Source organism: Cervus canadensis, chromosome 17 (assembly GCF_019320065.1).
Source record: "Cervus canadensis isolate Bull #8, Minnesota chromosome 17, ASM1932006v1, whole genome shotgun sequence".
Lineage (NCBI taxonomy): Eukaryota > Metazoa > Chordata > Mammalia > Artiodactyla > Cervidae > Cervus > Cervus canadensis.
In genome coordinates this window covers 13460820-13475554 of record NC_057402.1, presented here as the reverse complement: position 1 = coordinate 13475554, position 14735 = coordinate 13460820, and the positions used below count along the sequence as shown (strand labels likewise).

At 49.8% G+C, this 14735-nt stretch overlaps 1 protein-coding gene across 4 annotated transcripts in view; it reads right to left on the bottom strand.

Annotated features, from left to right (window-relative positions):
- The window catches only part of CCDC88C (coiled-coil domain containing 88C), a 142047-nt gene that overhangs the window by 63159 nt on the left and 64153 nt on the right, over positions 1-14735 (bottom strand). For all 4 annotated transcript variants that reach the window (XM_043489549.1, XM_043489550.1, XM_043489552.1 and 1 more), the window contains exon 5: positions 166-224. In XM_043489549.1, coding sequence (XP_043345484.1) covers positions 166-224 — 59 coding nt within the window. The remainder of the gene's footprint in view (positions 1-165; positions 225-14735) is intronic.

Here is a 14735-nt window from a genome sequence, read left to right as displayed (position 1 = left end):
AAATGGTTGCTACCCAAGATGCTAGCACGTCTCTCACGGGAACCCTTTGACCTCCTGTCCCGCTGGGCTGAAAGTAGCTTCCCTCCTACATCACCGAAACGAGGGCATCATCCCCACAAACCAAATACAAGAGCAGCCCTCTCCACCCACCTGCCCGAGCCCTACCTGGACGGCACAGCCGAGAACCAGCAGCAGCACCTTCTTAATCTCCTCCATGCTCTTCCCTAGATCAAAACAGCAACACAGTTAACTAAGCTCAACTGTCTGAAAAGTTTCACCAGTGATATACACACACCTGCAGCAGGGGGGGAAAGCAGACAAGCTAAAAACAAAGCTCTCTGCCCAGTGATGTCCACTTAAGGCGTACACACTTCATCTGTTTCCTGCATATGCGTTTGTTTATTTCTTAAACCAAATAAGAATTCTTGTCCCTCACTCCTTGGGGCCCTTTTCCATTCAGATGTATCATAAACTCTTTCCATGATGATCAGTGAATATAAGCATCCCTTTCTAGTGTGTGTGGTCAGCCAGGTCCAAGGAAAGAGAACCATCCCCCCACAGGGACTACTCGGTCGACCCTAAAATAAAACTGGACTTAACCGTTCCCTTCCACCACACAAAATCTCCAACACATGAGGGAGAAGAGTAAAGTGAACCCTCCGCTCATCACCCGCTTCACATCATCAACATTTTAAACGCCTGTTCCATCCCCCGACCCCTGCCTTTGTTCTCAATTTCAATGTCTGGCTGGAGCACTCCGCAAAGCAAGTCCCAGACACCACACATATCATTTCTGATGGTCTCCTACTTACTTTGTACAAAAGCCACAAATGATTCAACTACCCCCTTTCCAGAGTCTGATTTTTTGATATTTTAATCTAAATGATACCACAAAGAACATCTTCTGGCTAATTCCTTTATCCGTACTTCCCTCTTCAGGATAAACTCGCCTTGCAAGGTTTTCCCACTTTCAAAGAGATCTGCAGAAAGGCTCTGCCATTTTACTCCCTCACAACTAATATACGATAAGCCCCATGTCCCCAAACCCAGACTAAGACAGTTTTACTGCTCTTCCTCAGCTTTGCCAACAAGGCCAAAAAAATCACATTTCATCAATTTACATCATGTCTCTTTCACTATACTTGAGGCTGTCGACTTAAAAAATAGCCACAACCTAAAAGTTGAAGAGTTATATTTTATTTGGTGAGACTTTTTAGGACTTCAAGCCTGGGAGACAGCATCTCAAGTGACCCTGAGAGAACTGCTCTGAGGAAGAGAGGGGAGGAGTCAGATTATATAGAAGTCTGCAACAAAGGGCAGGTGGTCTGAGCATCCAAAGTATTTTTGTGAATGAAAGAAAACCAGGTATCCCAAGGAATTTAGTGCTTGTCTATGTATGGGAAGATGCAAGAGTCTGGGCTCACTGAAATCATTTCTTTCATATGCATGAAATGAAAGCTATCTGGGGCCAGTATCCTGTGTTTTTCACATCCCGAGTTTCTCAGTGCTCACTGCAGGGAGTGGCTGCAGCCTGAATTCTGCCAGACGGAGCAGGTATCCTTCTCCTTCCTAGTTGCCCTGGAGGGCTGGAATCGCTGATGACTGTGACATCCTTGTCTACCGATAAGACAGAAAATATCCCATTTTTCAAGGCTAAGTGTGCCTTCATCTTATCAGTTTCAATCGCTTAAACAGAGTCAGGATGTAGCCACTCCAGACTTGATTTGTTCACCAGGAGGCCCCCTGATCCCAACAAGCAGTACTCTGTTTCCCAGGCTTCGTTTCCACATCTGTGAAAGGGAGGCAGCCAGCCTTGCAGGGTGGTTTTCAGGTGGGAAGTTCTCCAGTTTCCTGCCTTTCCCATTATATACTCTATTCTATTGATGTTTAGTGGAGAAGGAAATGGCAACCCACTCTAGTATCCCTGCCTGGGGAATCCCATGGACGGAGGTGCCTGGCAGGCTACAGTCCATGGGGTCCCAAGAGTTGGACACAACTTAGCGACTAAACCACCACCACCACCACTGATATTTAGGGGAGACGTGACACGCCAGAAAAAAAGCATCATTTTCCTGAAAGACTTGCCAACACCCACTTACAGTGGGCTAAAATGGTCCAAAGCATCATCAGTTACCCAGGGATGAAGAAAACCAAGCTCATGTCCCAGAACCAGTGCCGTGGTTCATTTCGGGTCCTTGGGTGTAAGGTATATACAGAGTAACCTGTGACCTCATCCTAATACCTCTCAACTGAGACACAGCTCAAAACAGCTTTTCCTGAGATGACAGCATGGTGGTCAAGTCTCACAACCAGGGGCTGGGCATCCGCCTTCCTACCTCCCAGGCTGGAGGTGGGCAGGATGGGCTGGACCACGGGGTCCCCGCAGAGCACTCAGATCCCACACTCTGTTTTCAAAAAAACTTCTTGATTTATTCTGGCTGTGCTGGGTCTTCGTTGCTGTGCGCAAGCTTTCTCTAGTTGCAGCGAGGGGGGCTCCTCTCTAGCTGCAGTGCTCAGCTGCTCACTGCGGTGGTGTCTCTTATCGCAGAGCACAGGTCTAAGGTGCACAGGTTCGGGCCCTGAGCACAGGCTCAGCAGTTGTGGTGCACGGGCTTCGTTGCTCTGAGGCATGTGGAATCTTCCCGGACCGGGGATGGAACTGGTGTCCTCTGCACTGCAAGACAAATTCCTAACCACTGGACCACGTGGGAAGCCCAGACTCCACACTCTGTAAAGAATCAGGTTTGGGGATGCAGATCAGTCATGATGACCAAATCTTCTCTTTGCTGGTAAGTGTAGAATTTCACCCATGTTTAAAATGAAAAAAATCCTCAAAGACGTGTGTAGATTTTTTTCACCTGAGGCCTTTAATTTGGCCTGAGACTCTAATCCACAGACGTTAAGTACATGGAACTCTACACTGACTCACTTCTCTATTAAGGCTGAGTGGTGATCAGTCACGATTTTAGTTCTGATAAAAAAGAAAAGGAAATGCCCACCTGAGTATTAAAAACCTCCAATGAGTCTCACCAAAATCTTCCCCCGGCTTCAGTGCTCACGCCAGCCCATGTGGCTGTCCTCACCTCTGTGCCTTCAGGGCCAGTCCCCAGAGGCCTGGCAAGGGTCCCTGGTAAGCCCTTTGGTGGATATAACAAGTACAGACCCCTTCCAGCCATCACGGGCTCCTCTTCCTGCATTAATTCAGCTTTCACAGGCCATGTACCTGGGGCTGAAGCCAGCGGAGCTGACACACAGGAAGAAAGCATTTTAAGAGCCTTGGAGCAGCTCAAACAGAAGTCAGGGTTCAGAGGATCTTTATATACTGTTCACAGCTAAGGCCCCAGAAGACCTAATTATATCATACTTTGGATACTTAAACAACTTGGATGATCCCTTCTCCCAGCCTACAGCAGATAAAAACAGCAAATTCAAAGTGGACAGGAGCTCGAGACTGACCCACCGTGAGGAGCTACAGGGTAAGCTGGTTATCTGAGAGCAAGGAAGAGACAAGAGGCCCTGCACAAATACACGAAAGCCACAGTCTGAGGCTGTTCAGGGAAAGAATGAAGGCCTCTGCTCCCTCAGCCTCCTGCAGGGGCACACAATGACAACCAGGACTTGTTCATTCCTTCCTTCCTTCCTTCAGTCACACCCATCATACACCAAGAGAAATCTCAATCTGATCCAGAGACGTACTGGGAGGGTACAGAATTCCAGTGGGCTAATTTTATAACAAAGGAAAAAAAAAAAGGATCTTAAAAGTAGAGAATTCGTTTATTCATTTCAGAAATAAGGTCAGAGAATAATTATTTAAAATAAGCTTTTGGGGGACTTCCCTGGTGGTCCAGTGACTAAGACTTCCTACTCCCATTGCAAGGGGCCCAGGTTTGATCCCTGTTCAGGGAACTAGATCCCACGTGCTACAATTTGAAGAAAAAAAAAAGGTCTCATATGCCTCAATGAAGATTAAAGATTCCGTATGCTGCAACTAAGACCCGGCACAGCCAAATAAAGTAATAAAATAAATTAAATTAGCCAAGCATTTTGGTGGGGAGCAGGGCACTAGGAAGCTCACCCCTGCCCTCAGTCACATGAAGCAGTGCTGTGCTCATTCTCACCAAGCTAAGTGAATAAAAACATTTGCTATAACAAATGTATCCTGTGATTTTTACCCATACACAGATTCCTAGCAAACTTAAAAAAAAAAAGACAGAGAGAGTAAGAGAGAAAAGCAGAAGTTCACTCATTTCTCATGGGAAGCTGATGCCCAATTTCTCTCAGGATTTCTGCTATTTTCCAAAGCTACCAGATTGTGGGTTTTGAATAGTTTCACAACATAACAGAGAAGACTCTCTGCTGGGTCCCTGCCAGCAAGGGCGGCTCTGTGACACAGTTAGGCAGGCAAAGAAGGAACAGACAACTCCCTCCCAAACACCTACTGGATGCTGGGTCCTTGCTGAGCACATTCCATAGTCAACACAGTTCTCTGAGCTCAGCCCAAGTGTGATCCATCGTGTCTGACTCTGTGACCCGATGGACTGGGGCCTGCCAGGCCCTTCTGCCCATGGAATTTTCCAGGCGAGAATACTGGAGTGGGTTGCCATTTCCTACTCCAAGGGATCTTTGACTCAGGGATGGAACCCGCATCTCTTAGGTCTCCTGCACTCACAGGAGGGTTCTTTTACCACCAGCGCCACCTGGGAAGCCCAAGAAAGCTTGGCTAAAACCAAGAAAACAGGCAATTTAAAAAAGCTGATAAATGCTATGGGAACCCAAGGGAGGGACACCTCGTCTGCAGTAAGGATCAGGCAAGGCTCCTTGGAAGAAAAGCTATGACAAACCTAGACAGTGTATTAAAAAGCAGAGACATTATTTTGCCAACAAAGGTCCATATAATCAAAGCTATGGTTTTTCCAGCAGTCATATATGGATGTGAGAGTTGGACCATAGAGTACCAAAGAATTGATGCTTTTGAATTGTGGGGCTGAGGAAGACTCTTGAGAGAGTCCCTTGGACTGTAAGGAGATCAAGCCAGTCAACCTTAAAGGAAATCAACCCTATTCACTGGAAGGACTGATACTGAAGCTCCAATAGTTACATCACACCTGATATGAAGAGTCGACTCACTGGAAAAGACTTGATGCTGGGAAAGACTGAGGGCGGGAGAGAAGACAACAACAGAGGATGAGATGGCTAGATGACATCACTGACCCAATGGACAAGAGTTTGAGCAAACTCTGGGAGACAGTGAAGGACAGGGACGCCTGGCGTCCTACAGTCCATGGGGTTGCAAACAGCTGGACACAACTTAGCAACTTCCAAAGTTGCTTCCGAGGGCTTCCAAAAGGAAATGACTTCTGAGCTGAGACCCCAGGAAGAAGAGAGGTAGGTATGGGGGGGCTTTTCAGGGAACAGCATATGTAAAGGCCTAGATGTAAGAGAACACGGTACTTGTCAAGTTATAAATGCTTTGGTCTTAAGTTGGGGGTGGGTTTTCATGAGAAATGGGAGGTGGGGTAGGAAACAATATGGACCTCTGTACCTAGTGAGTCATAAGCAGCCAATGGGTGGGGGGAGGGTCAAACACATCAGACACCCTCTGCACCAACCCACAAACCCAGGGGAAATCCCAGGACAGGCTGGGCTAGTAGCTGAGTCTACGAAAAATCTTAACTTTACTATCTGCTTCCTGGAGTCCTGACACAGAGAAACTCCCTCCAGCCTTTCTTAGTAGAAACGGAATGCACGTAGGCTGACCTAAGCTATAAATAAAGCTACAGATGTGTGCAGCCATCAGCTTCCAAAACAGAACGGAAACTAATACTGCACATGGGATAACGGTGGACCTGGGGACAGAAATGTAGTGGGACGATTAAAGTACACCAACCTTTAAAATGTGGAGGCTGAATAAGAACAAGGTTGGAAAATTTCCTGACTTTCTAATCTCACATCTGCGGCAAACATGACTAGTCAATCACAACACTTTTGTTTTTACCGAGCCTGGAAGGAAGCCTCGGAACCCTTCTGAACACAGCACTCTTCACACAGCCAGTGCCAATCAATAAACATTGGCACATGAAATGAAACCCATCTCCTGTGCCTGGTACCTAATTTCTAGGGTCCTTTTGGTGCCAGTCTTTGATGCTCTAAGATGCCATCATTCGAAAGTTCATACATCCTCTGGATATGGAAAACCAATCTTATGTGTCAGTGATCACCTGGGTATGAACACAGGGATTTAGATAAAGGAAGGCAAACAACTCTTTCCAAGAGCAAGCTCTTCCTGCTGCAAACTGCATACTGTCTTGCTGAGGTTGGAAGGCACAGTGACTTGCCCACAGAGACAGGGGTTAGAGGAACGCAGCCACCCCACTACCAACGAGGCCCCGGGTCCGTGAGTCTGAGCGTTGAACCCTCACAACCTGGAAGGACTGACCCCCTGGAGTTAATCCTGCCCTCCCTGTGTGCCCTTGCCCCTACAGACCATTCCAGTCCTTTCATGTAACACTCTATCATTTGGCTTAATCCCCAGAGCAATTCCCAAAGGCTGGTATTATCTGCGTTTTACAAACAAGAAGAGGCTCAGACAGGCTGAGCCACAGATCTGAGATTTGGTCACCACCTGCTCGCTCCTAACTCACTACCGCCCCCTCCCCAAAACTGCTGCTATTTCTGTGCATTTCCTAGCAGAGCGGGGCTCCCTCTGGCTTCTTTCTGATCCCAGTGCCACGGGGCAGGTATTTCAGCCAGGATCTGCTGACTGAGGGACTGCCGGTAACCGTGAACATCATGTCTGGGTAGAAGAACAAAGAGAACACAGCTTCCATTTGATTTCTTGTTGGGATGGAGACACATACATTTTTCTTTTTTTTTTTTTCACATTTTTCTTAATATTTTTACATTCTATTCTCTCCTAACTTATGTGCTGGAATGAACCACTCACTGTGCTTTCCCTGGTTTCTGAGTTTAAAACCAGTCATTTCATATGGATGATTATGGGGGCTGCCTCGTTGATTTGATAATAGCACTGCACTGAACATGACCCTGCTTCTCCTCAAGGTAATAATGACATCTCAAGACTCCCCCACACGGGCACAGCTCTGTGGGCCCTACTGGGGGCTCTGCTTACACTGAGAAGACCTGTTATTATTTTAACAAGGTTACCTTGGGTTCCATAAGGAACAGTATGGGCACATGGGGACCCTCCATTAATACCTGCCCTGGGTCACGGGATAGGAGGAGAGGGCACCTCTACACATCGCCTCACAGCCCGGAGGGCGAGTCCTGCAAAACCCTCACCAAGATCTCTTACACCTGGAACGTTACACTTGTGACACCCATCAGGCACTCCCCCATTTATTTAATTAGTCATTCAACAAATGTTTATCACAGGTGGACTCTGCAGGCACCGAGTTGCACATCCACGTGAAATAGTGCAGGGGTGCTCCAGAGTGCACCCCCCCTTGTCCCCCCGTCTCTCCTGCACCCCCAGCCCAAGTCTGCCCCCATCCGCAGGGATCCCCCCACCACCTCGTGCAGGTAACGAGAACCTCTGCGCGGGTGACTCACGGCAGCCGTTCCCTGGTCACAGAGACAATCTGAAACAGCCGCATCAAGCCCCTCAGACCAGCGCCGCCAGAAATGACTCCCGAGCCCAGCCTGCCCGGGGCACAGAAGCTGAGAGCTAATTCATTTCCCAGCACCAAACAACTGAGGATCAGAAAGGGAGAATGAACCCCAGGAAGGCAGTGGGTCTGCACTGGCTGGAGGTGAGGCGATGGCAGAGGCAGGAGGCGATCAGAGAAAGGGTCCCCCCGCCACGCGCCAGGCGGAAAACGCAAAGCCCAAACATCATGGGGGAACACAGAGACCTTTGACAAATAACAGCTCATCCCTCCTCCTTGGACGGCCAGGGCCACCGAGAGCAGACCCGGCGGACGCCATGCCCGCTCTCGCAGCCGGGAGTCCCTCTCTGTGTACGGCCCATCGCTAGGAGGCGACCAAACAAAGTCCGGTTTCCAGGCAGGCCCCGCGGCTGCTCCAAAGGCCGGCATCCAGCCGTGCCTGAATGCTCACTGGGCTTGGTAGCGTTACTCAAGCGCTTCACGTTCCTGGAAGAGCCAAGTGCTGGCTCTCGGCTCCAGCGCCCAGCAGCCCCCTCGCTCTGGATGGACCAGAGACTCATTTCTGAGTCCAGCGGGGCAGCAGAGAGCTGAAGGAGCAGGCTGCGAGCCACGCCACATGAACTGGTGCATGGGCACTTTTCTGAACCTGTTCCTTTAAGAATGAATGGGAAACACGAACAGGATCAAGGCCCGAGAGATGAACTTTTACTAACTTCTTCCCTCCTCATCTGAAGGACCTATGTGCATGCGTCAAGTCACTCAGTCGTGTCCGACTCTCTATGACCCCATGGACTGTAGCCCCCCAGGCTCCTCTGTCCATGGGATTCTCCAGGCAAGAACACTGGAGTGGGTAGCCATGCTCTCCTCCAGAGGATCTTCCCAACCCAGGGATCGAACCTGTCTCACATCTCCTGCATTGGTAGGTGGGGTCTTTACCACTAGCGCCCCCTGGGAAATCCTAAAGGACCTAAGGTTTTTGCAAATGCAAACATAAAAATACACACCTGGGGTAAGAATTCCAGAGAACTAAAAAAACCAGCCCAAGTTTGGGAGAAAGAACACAAGAACTGCATCGCTCATTAGCCTCTAAGGGCAGACCCTTGACTCCCCTATGTTGCTTGGCAAGTAGGGCGCTGGGGGCGGGGTGGGCGGGGGGACACAGGGCCCAGGATAGTGGCCAGGAAGGGAAGACCGCTGCCTGCTTTCTCAAAGAACAATCTCGGAGGCAGGAGATCAACCAGGCTCATGATCAACCAGGCTCATGATCAACCAGACCTGGAGCCCTCTCCCTGTCCTAGGGCTGGAGGGGAGCCAGCCCGCTGGCCCACCGGCCCTCGGAGGTTCCAGCTTGTCATCAAAGGCGGAGCTGTGCCTTGAGGGAAGGTTTCTATGGGATCCGAGAAGCACTTCAAGGACGTCCTTGACAAGCAAGCAAGTAAACACTGAGAGGGTTAAATATTAAATTCCAAGGAGTCTCAGGAGTTCCGTTTCCGCTGGCCTTTGAAACCTAAACTTCAGCCGTGACAGAACACTTCCTCCCTGCGCCCTGGGCTCGCTGCTCCTCCTGGGACTGCCGGCACATTCCCCCTCCCCCAAGCTCGGCCCACCTGGACACTCGCCCTCTGCTGGTCTGTTGAGAGTTCCTTGAGGCCCTGCCACATACCGCCTCCTCCAGGAAGCCTTCCTGATCTGCCCAGGGAAGAATTCATTACCCGCCTTGCATTCTGTGGGAAGCACACTCACACAGCTTCTCGCCCTGGAGCAGGCTAGTGATGGACCCCATCTTCCTCCCCTCTTGCCCCAACACAGACTGGGGGCTCCATGAGCAGACACAGCCTGTTCATCTCCATGGCCCCTGGACCCACAGTGGGCGTTTTACAGGGAGAGCTTGAGGCTGGCTTGGGCTGAGCTCCTCTGAGCCTCTGGCCCAGGGGTGCCACTCAGAGGAGGAAGGAAGCAAGGGTGTTCTCATCTTCTATCTGGGAGGGTCAGAAATCGACCTTCTGGTTCCTTCAGCTGGAGCAGCAGGAGACCAGAGGCCTACACAAGCTGTGAAGGAAGGATGTTCACAGCATCGGTGGGCAAAGACTCCCTGACTCTTCAAGGGGCTTCCCCTGTCCCTGGACGCCCCTTCTGTCACCGTGGTGACAGCGAAAAGACTGAGGACAAGGACCAGATCACTGAACAGCAAAGAACAGAATCCCCAAGGCTATCCTCCAAGATCCCAGCCATATTCACAGACAGGACCCCGTAAGGTGTAAGCACAGGGTCAGCACCTCCAGGGACCCAGGAATCTTGCCTTGCATTTAGAACTTGAGAAACTCCAGGGAGAATAATAGACGATGGCAGGTCACATATAACCATTTGCATGACTTATGGTGATACACACATCTCTGCATCTCTTACCTACAGGACCGCCATGCTGTGTGCCCCTGAATGAGTTCCCTCCCCTCTCTGGGCTGGGTTTCTGTACCTACACGGCTCCCACCTTTCCAGTCTAAACAGCTTGGGAGCAATCGGCAAATTCACAAGTCTGAAACCCACTACTGCGCTTGGATACAAACCTTGGAAGACAACACAGTGCCCTCTTCCAGCATGACTGCTCTATGATTCATCGCAGAAATTAATTTGCTAACACCCTGGCTTCTTGTCAGACCAATCTAGTCTTTTTCATGTGCGTGGCATGGTGACAAGCCTGGCTGCAGAGAAATCAGGGCTTGGTGCTCGGGCAAGCACTTTACAGATGCTGCAGACACTGGGATCCCTTGGTTCTCATGTAGAAAACACTCTTCAATAAACCAGGTTAATATGTTTCATGGAGGCATAGCCAGCCAGGCAAGGGTGCGAGCAGCTTCCAGGGCAGCATCACCAGCCTAGGGCAGCCGCACACGTGGTGTGAAGCAGAGGTCGACTCTCACTTGACCCTGACCGCTGACACTTAATAGTTTTATCTGTGGGAGCACGTGACTAACATCTGTAAGGAGCACTAGCTTGATGGAAGAACAAAGTGGGGACAGGACAGACTAGATAAAGCCCGTTTCCAGCACTTAAGCTCTATTTATTCAGCAGCTACTACGTGCCAGGCACTGCTCTTAGATACTTAGAAGACACTGGTGGGGACTTCCCTGGCGGCCCAGTGGCTGAGATTTTTGCACGCTGAACAAAGATCGAAGATCCCACGTGCCACAACTAAGACATGGCAGAGCCAATCAATCAATCAATAAACACTATTACAAAAAAAAACACAAAAAAACCCCAAACCACACAAGACATTGGCAACAACAACAAATCCCCTGGGATTCCTGCCTTCATGACAGATTACATCCTAGAGGGGGAAAAACAAGCAATGGGGGAAAAAAACAAGCAATGCAGCAGACAGGGAAAAATAAGTAAATGAGAGAGCATTGTGGAGGGTGATAAATGTTATGAAAGAAAAGAAGGCAAAGCAGGAGGGGAGGACTGGAAGTCCCAAGGGAGGAGGAGGATACAGCTACACACAGGGAGGTCATGAGGATGGGGTGCACCAAGAAGGTGACGCTCGAGCAATGACTTGAAGGATCTATTCCTTCTTCCAGTATCACATATGGATGTGAGGGTTGGACCATAAGGAAAGCTGAGTACCGAAGAATTGATGCTTTTGAACTGTGGTGTTGGAGAAGACTCTTGAGAGTCCCTTGGACTGCAAGAAGATCCAACCAGTCCATCCTAAAGGACATCAGTCCTGAATATTCATTGGAAAAACTGGTGCTGAAGCTGAAACTCCAATACTTTGGCCATCTGATGCAAAGAACTGACTCACTGGAAAAGATCCTGATGCTGCGAAAGATTGAAGGCGGGAGGGGAAGGGGACGACAGAGGATGAGATGATTGGATGGCATCACCAACTCAATATACGTGAATTTGAGTAAGCTCTAGGAGTTGGTGATGGACAGGGAGGCCTGGTGTGCTGCAGTCCATGGGGTTGCAAAGAGTGGGACACAACTGAGCGACTGAACTGAAGTGATTCCTGTTAATATCTGGGAAAAGCATTCCAGGCCAAGGGAACAGTTAGAAGGCCACCCAGGTGCTAGCCAGAAGAAGGATGGTGGCCGCTAGAACCAGGGCAGTGGGGCAGGAGAAGAGAAATGCACGGCTCTGTTGCAAGTAGAGCCAGGGCACCTGCCTGAGGGATGGGAGTGGGGTCGGACAGAAGGATCAGACATGGCCACCTGGAAACAAGACAAAAGACACCCTGCAACACCAGTCCCGGCAGTCTGCACTCGGCCCAGCCGCCGGGGAAGGCTCTTCTGCTATGCACCCGTGTATGAATGTGAGAAGGCTACAGCAGGGTCCTATGGGACCCCAGGCCAGGCTCCAAGAAGAGGGGTCTACAGTAATGAGGCGCCAGACAAGATGCTTCCCCAGGGACAGATATCCAAGGAGATGGTAGCAAAATCACGCACAGTCAGAGAGGAAATCCAGAGATGATTCGAGGCACAAACAGGAAAGCAGAGAAGGGGGACTGGAGGCCGGGAGGGCAGCCACTGAGGACAGATTTTAATATATATGAAGTGTTTTCTCATATTCACTGAACTGCCCCTGAATCCCACCTGAGGTAGGAAAAGAGAGAACATCTTGTCCGGTGGGTGCAGGATGACAGACATACAGAAATATCTCATGGTATGAGTCGGGACATCTCCCTTTTTTAGGTCAGAGGAAGGGGGACAAGTGATTGGTGTTCTGGGATCATTCAGTGTCACTGTGTATCTGTCTGTCTCTCCACGGAGGTGCATTTACCAAAAACAAAAAATAACCCCAAACTGAAATGTTATAAATAATGGTTCAGTGTCAGCATCAGCTAGAAAGAACACAGGTGTGCTCCTGAGCTGGGTGACAGAATTTGTTAAAAAAAAAAAAAAGCCTCCCCATTCACCCCCTTCTAGGCAACCGCACAAGAAAGAAACAAACTTTGTTCTTTATTTTAAATGAAATCCCAATTGCTTCACCCACCTATTTTTAAAATTTAAAACAGAAAACACCCCACTGAAATGTTGTGAAGTGATTAGCCTCCAACTAATAAAAAATTTAAAAAAAAATAAATAAATAAATAAAATGAAGTCTACTGGAAAAAAAAAATAAATAAATAAAACAGAAAACACCATTCCACAAATGTGTCTCAGGCACTCATGTCTGTGTCTTCTTGCTGGTGCCTCTCCCCTCCCAACCTCCTTGCTCTGAGTCCCCCTGAGACTCCTGTCAAAACCTACCCATGCGTGCTCCCAGCTCTCATCCCTGCAGCCTTCTCCGGGGGAGGCGGCCCATCCGCTCTCAGCAAAGCCCGCAGAAGCCGCCATCAGTCAGCCCTGCCTGCTGGGGGCCCTCTGAGATTGCCGCACGGGGGGGATTCTCATCCTTAACTTTCCCAGAGGCCCCCATCTCATCTTAACAACTTCTCCATTGAACTGGGGTCGGAACCTCTTCGACTGATACACACTGATTCCATACGGCCCTAGGGACTCGGAGACATTCCGTTCACCTGTCGGTTTAAAGGGCTTCCCTGGTGGCTCAGATGGTAAAGAATCCGCTTGCAACGCAGGAGACCTGGGTTCTATTCCTGGGTCAGGAAGATCCCCTGGAGGAGAGCATGGCAACCCACTCCAGTATTGCCTGGAGAATCCCCATGGACAGAGGAGCCTGGTGGGCTACAGTCCATGGGGTCGCAAAGAGTCGGACATGACTGAGTTTAAAATCCGTTTAAATTTTAAACTGAGTTTAAAATCAGCTTCCCGAGAGTGTTCTCAAACTGGATTGTGAGGAAGACTGCACCACTCTGTAATTTATGGGGAAAAAAAAATCACTAAACTGTGTACTTAAAATAGGTGAATTTCGGACTTCCCTGACGGTCCAGTAACTAAGATTTCATGCTCCCAATGCAGGGGGCACAGGTTCGATCCCCAGTGGGGGAAGATCCCACATGCTGTGTGGTGTGGCCAAAAAAAAAAGCTAATTTCATGGTATGCAAATTATACTTTAATAAAGCTATTTAAAAATCAGTGTCCACATCTTTGCAGGTGTTTCTGTTCATGGCCAGACCCAAGGTGGGACCAGGGCTCCCTGCATATGGATAGTCTCTCTCCCCGTGTGGTTCAGAGAGACTGGAACAGAGAGGCTCTGAAGGCAGGGCTGGAGCCACGGTTCTGGTGAGCAGAGGTGCCTTGCGGAGAAGGGGCCCCCCTGAGGGCAGGATTCCAGACAGCAGTGGGAAGGGAGGGGCCAACACAGGAAGGTGGCAAACTACGCAGTATGATGGGGTGATGGGGTGACACGGTGGGGGAGGAAGACGTGTTTAGCACTAGACTGACTCATAAACGTTAGTCACTCAATCGTGTCCAACTCTTTGCAACCCCATGCACTGTAGCCCACCAGGCTCCTCTGTCCATGGGGATTCTCCAGGCAAGTGGGTTGCCATTCCCTTCTCCAGGGGATCTTCCCGACCCAGGGACCAAACCCGGGTCTCCTGCATTGCAGGCAGATTTTTTACCATCTGAGCCACCACATTAACTCACGCGTCACTGTCATTTTTTGTAGGTCAAAATGGTTAGGCACTGGCAACTGCCTGACACTTGTTCATGTGTGATATGGACCAGAGCTCAGGCCCAGGGTTTAGGTGGAACAAACTCCCACTCAAACTCCCCTCTGCTCATGGGTTAAGTGGCTGAGGGCTTGTCATTTCAACCCTGTGGGCTGCCGTTCTCTCATCTATAAATGCAACGGCACGGCCACACCCCAGGAGCACATTTTCACTTCCGCTTTTAAACACACGTCCGGTGCCTAGCACACGGTGGGTCACCGAGGGCTCAGGCAGGAGCCCTCTTTCCTGCTCCTCCGCTCTCCTCTCCTCACCTGACAGCGCTGTCTCTAGAGCAGGAGGAACGGCAGGACTACGCCCGAACCACCGACTTCTCTGGGCACCTCTCTCTTAACACCAGTCCCCCAAGTAAGGCAGGAAAAGCAGCACACTTCTGCTAAGCAAGGCAGACCCTCAGTGCGACCCCTGGACTGTAACCTGCCAGGCTCCTCTGTCCACGGGGTTCTCCAGGAAAGAATACTGGGGTGGACTGCCATTTCCTT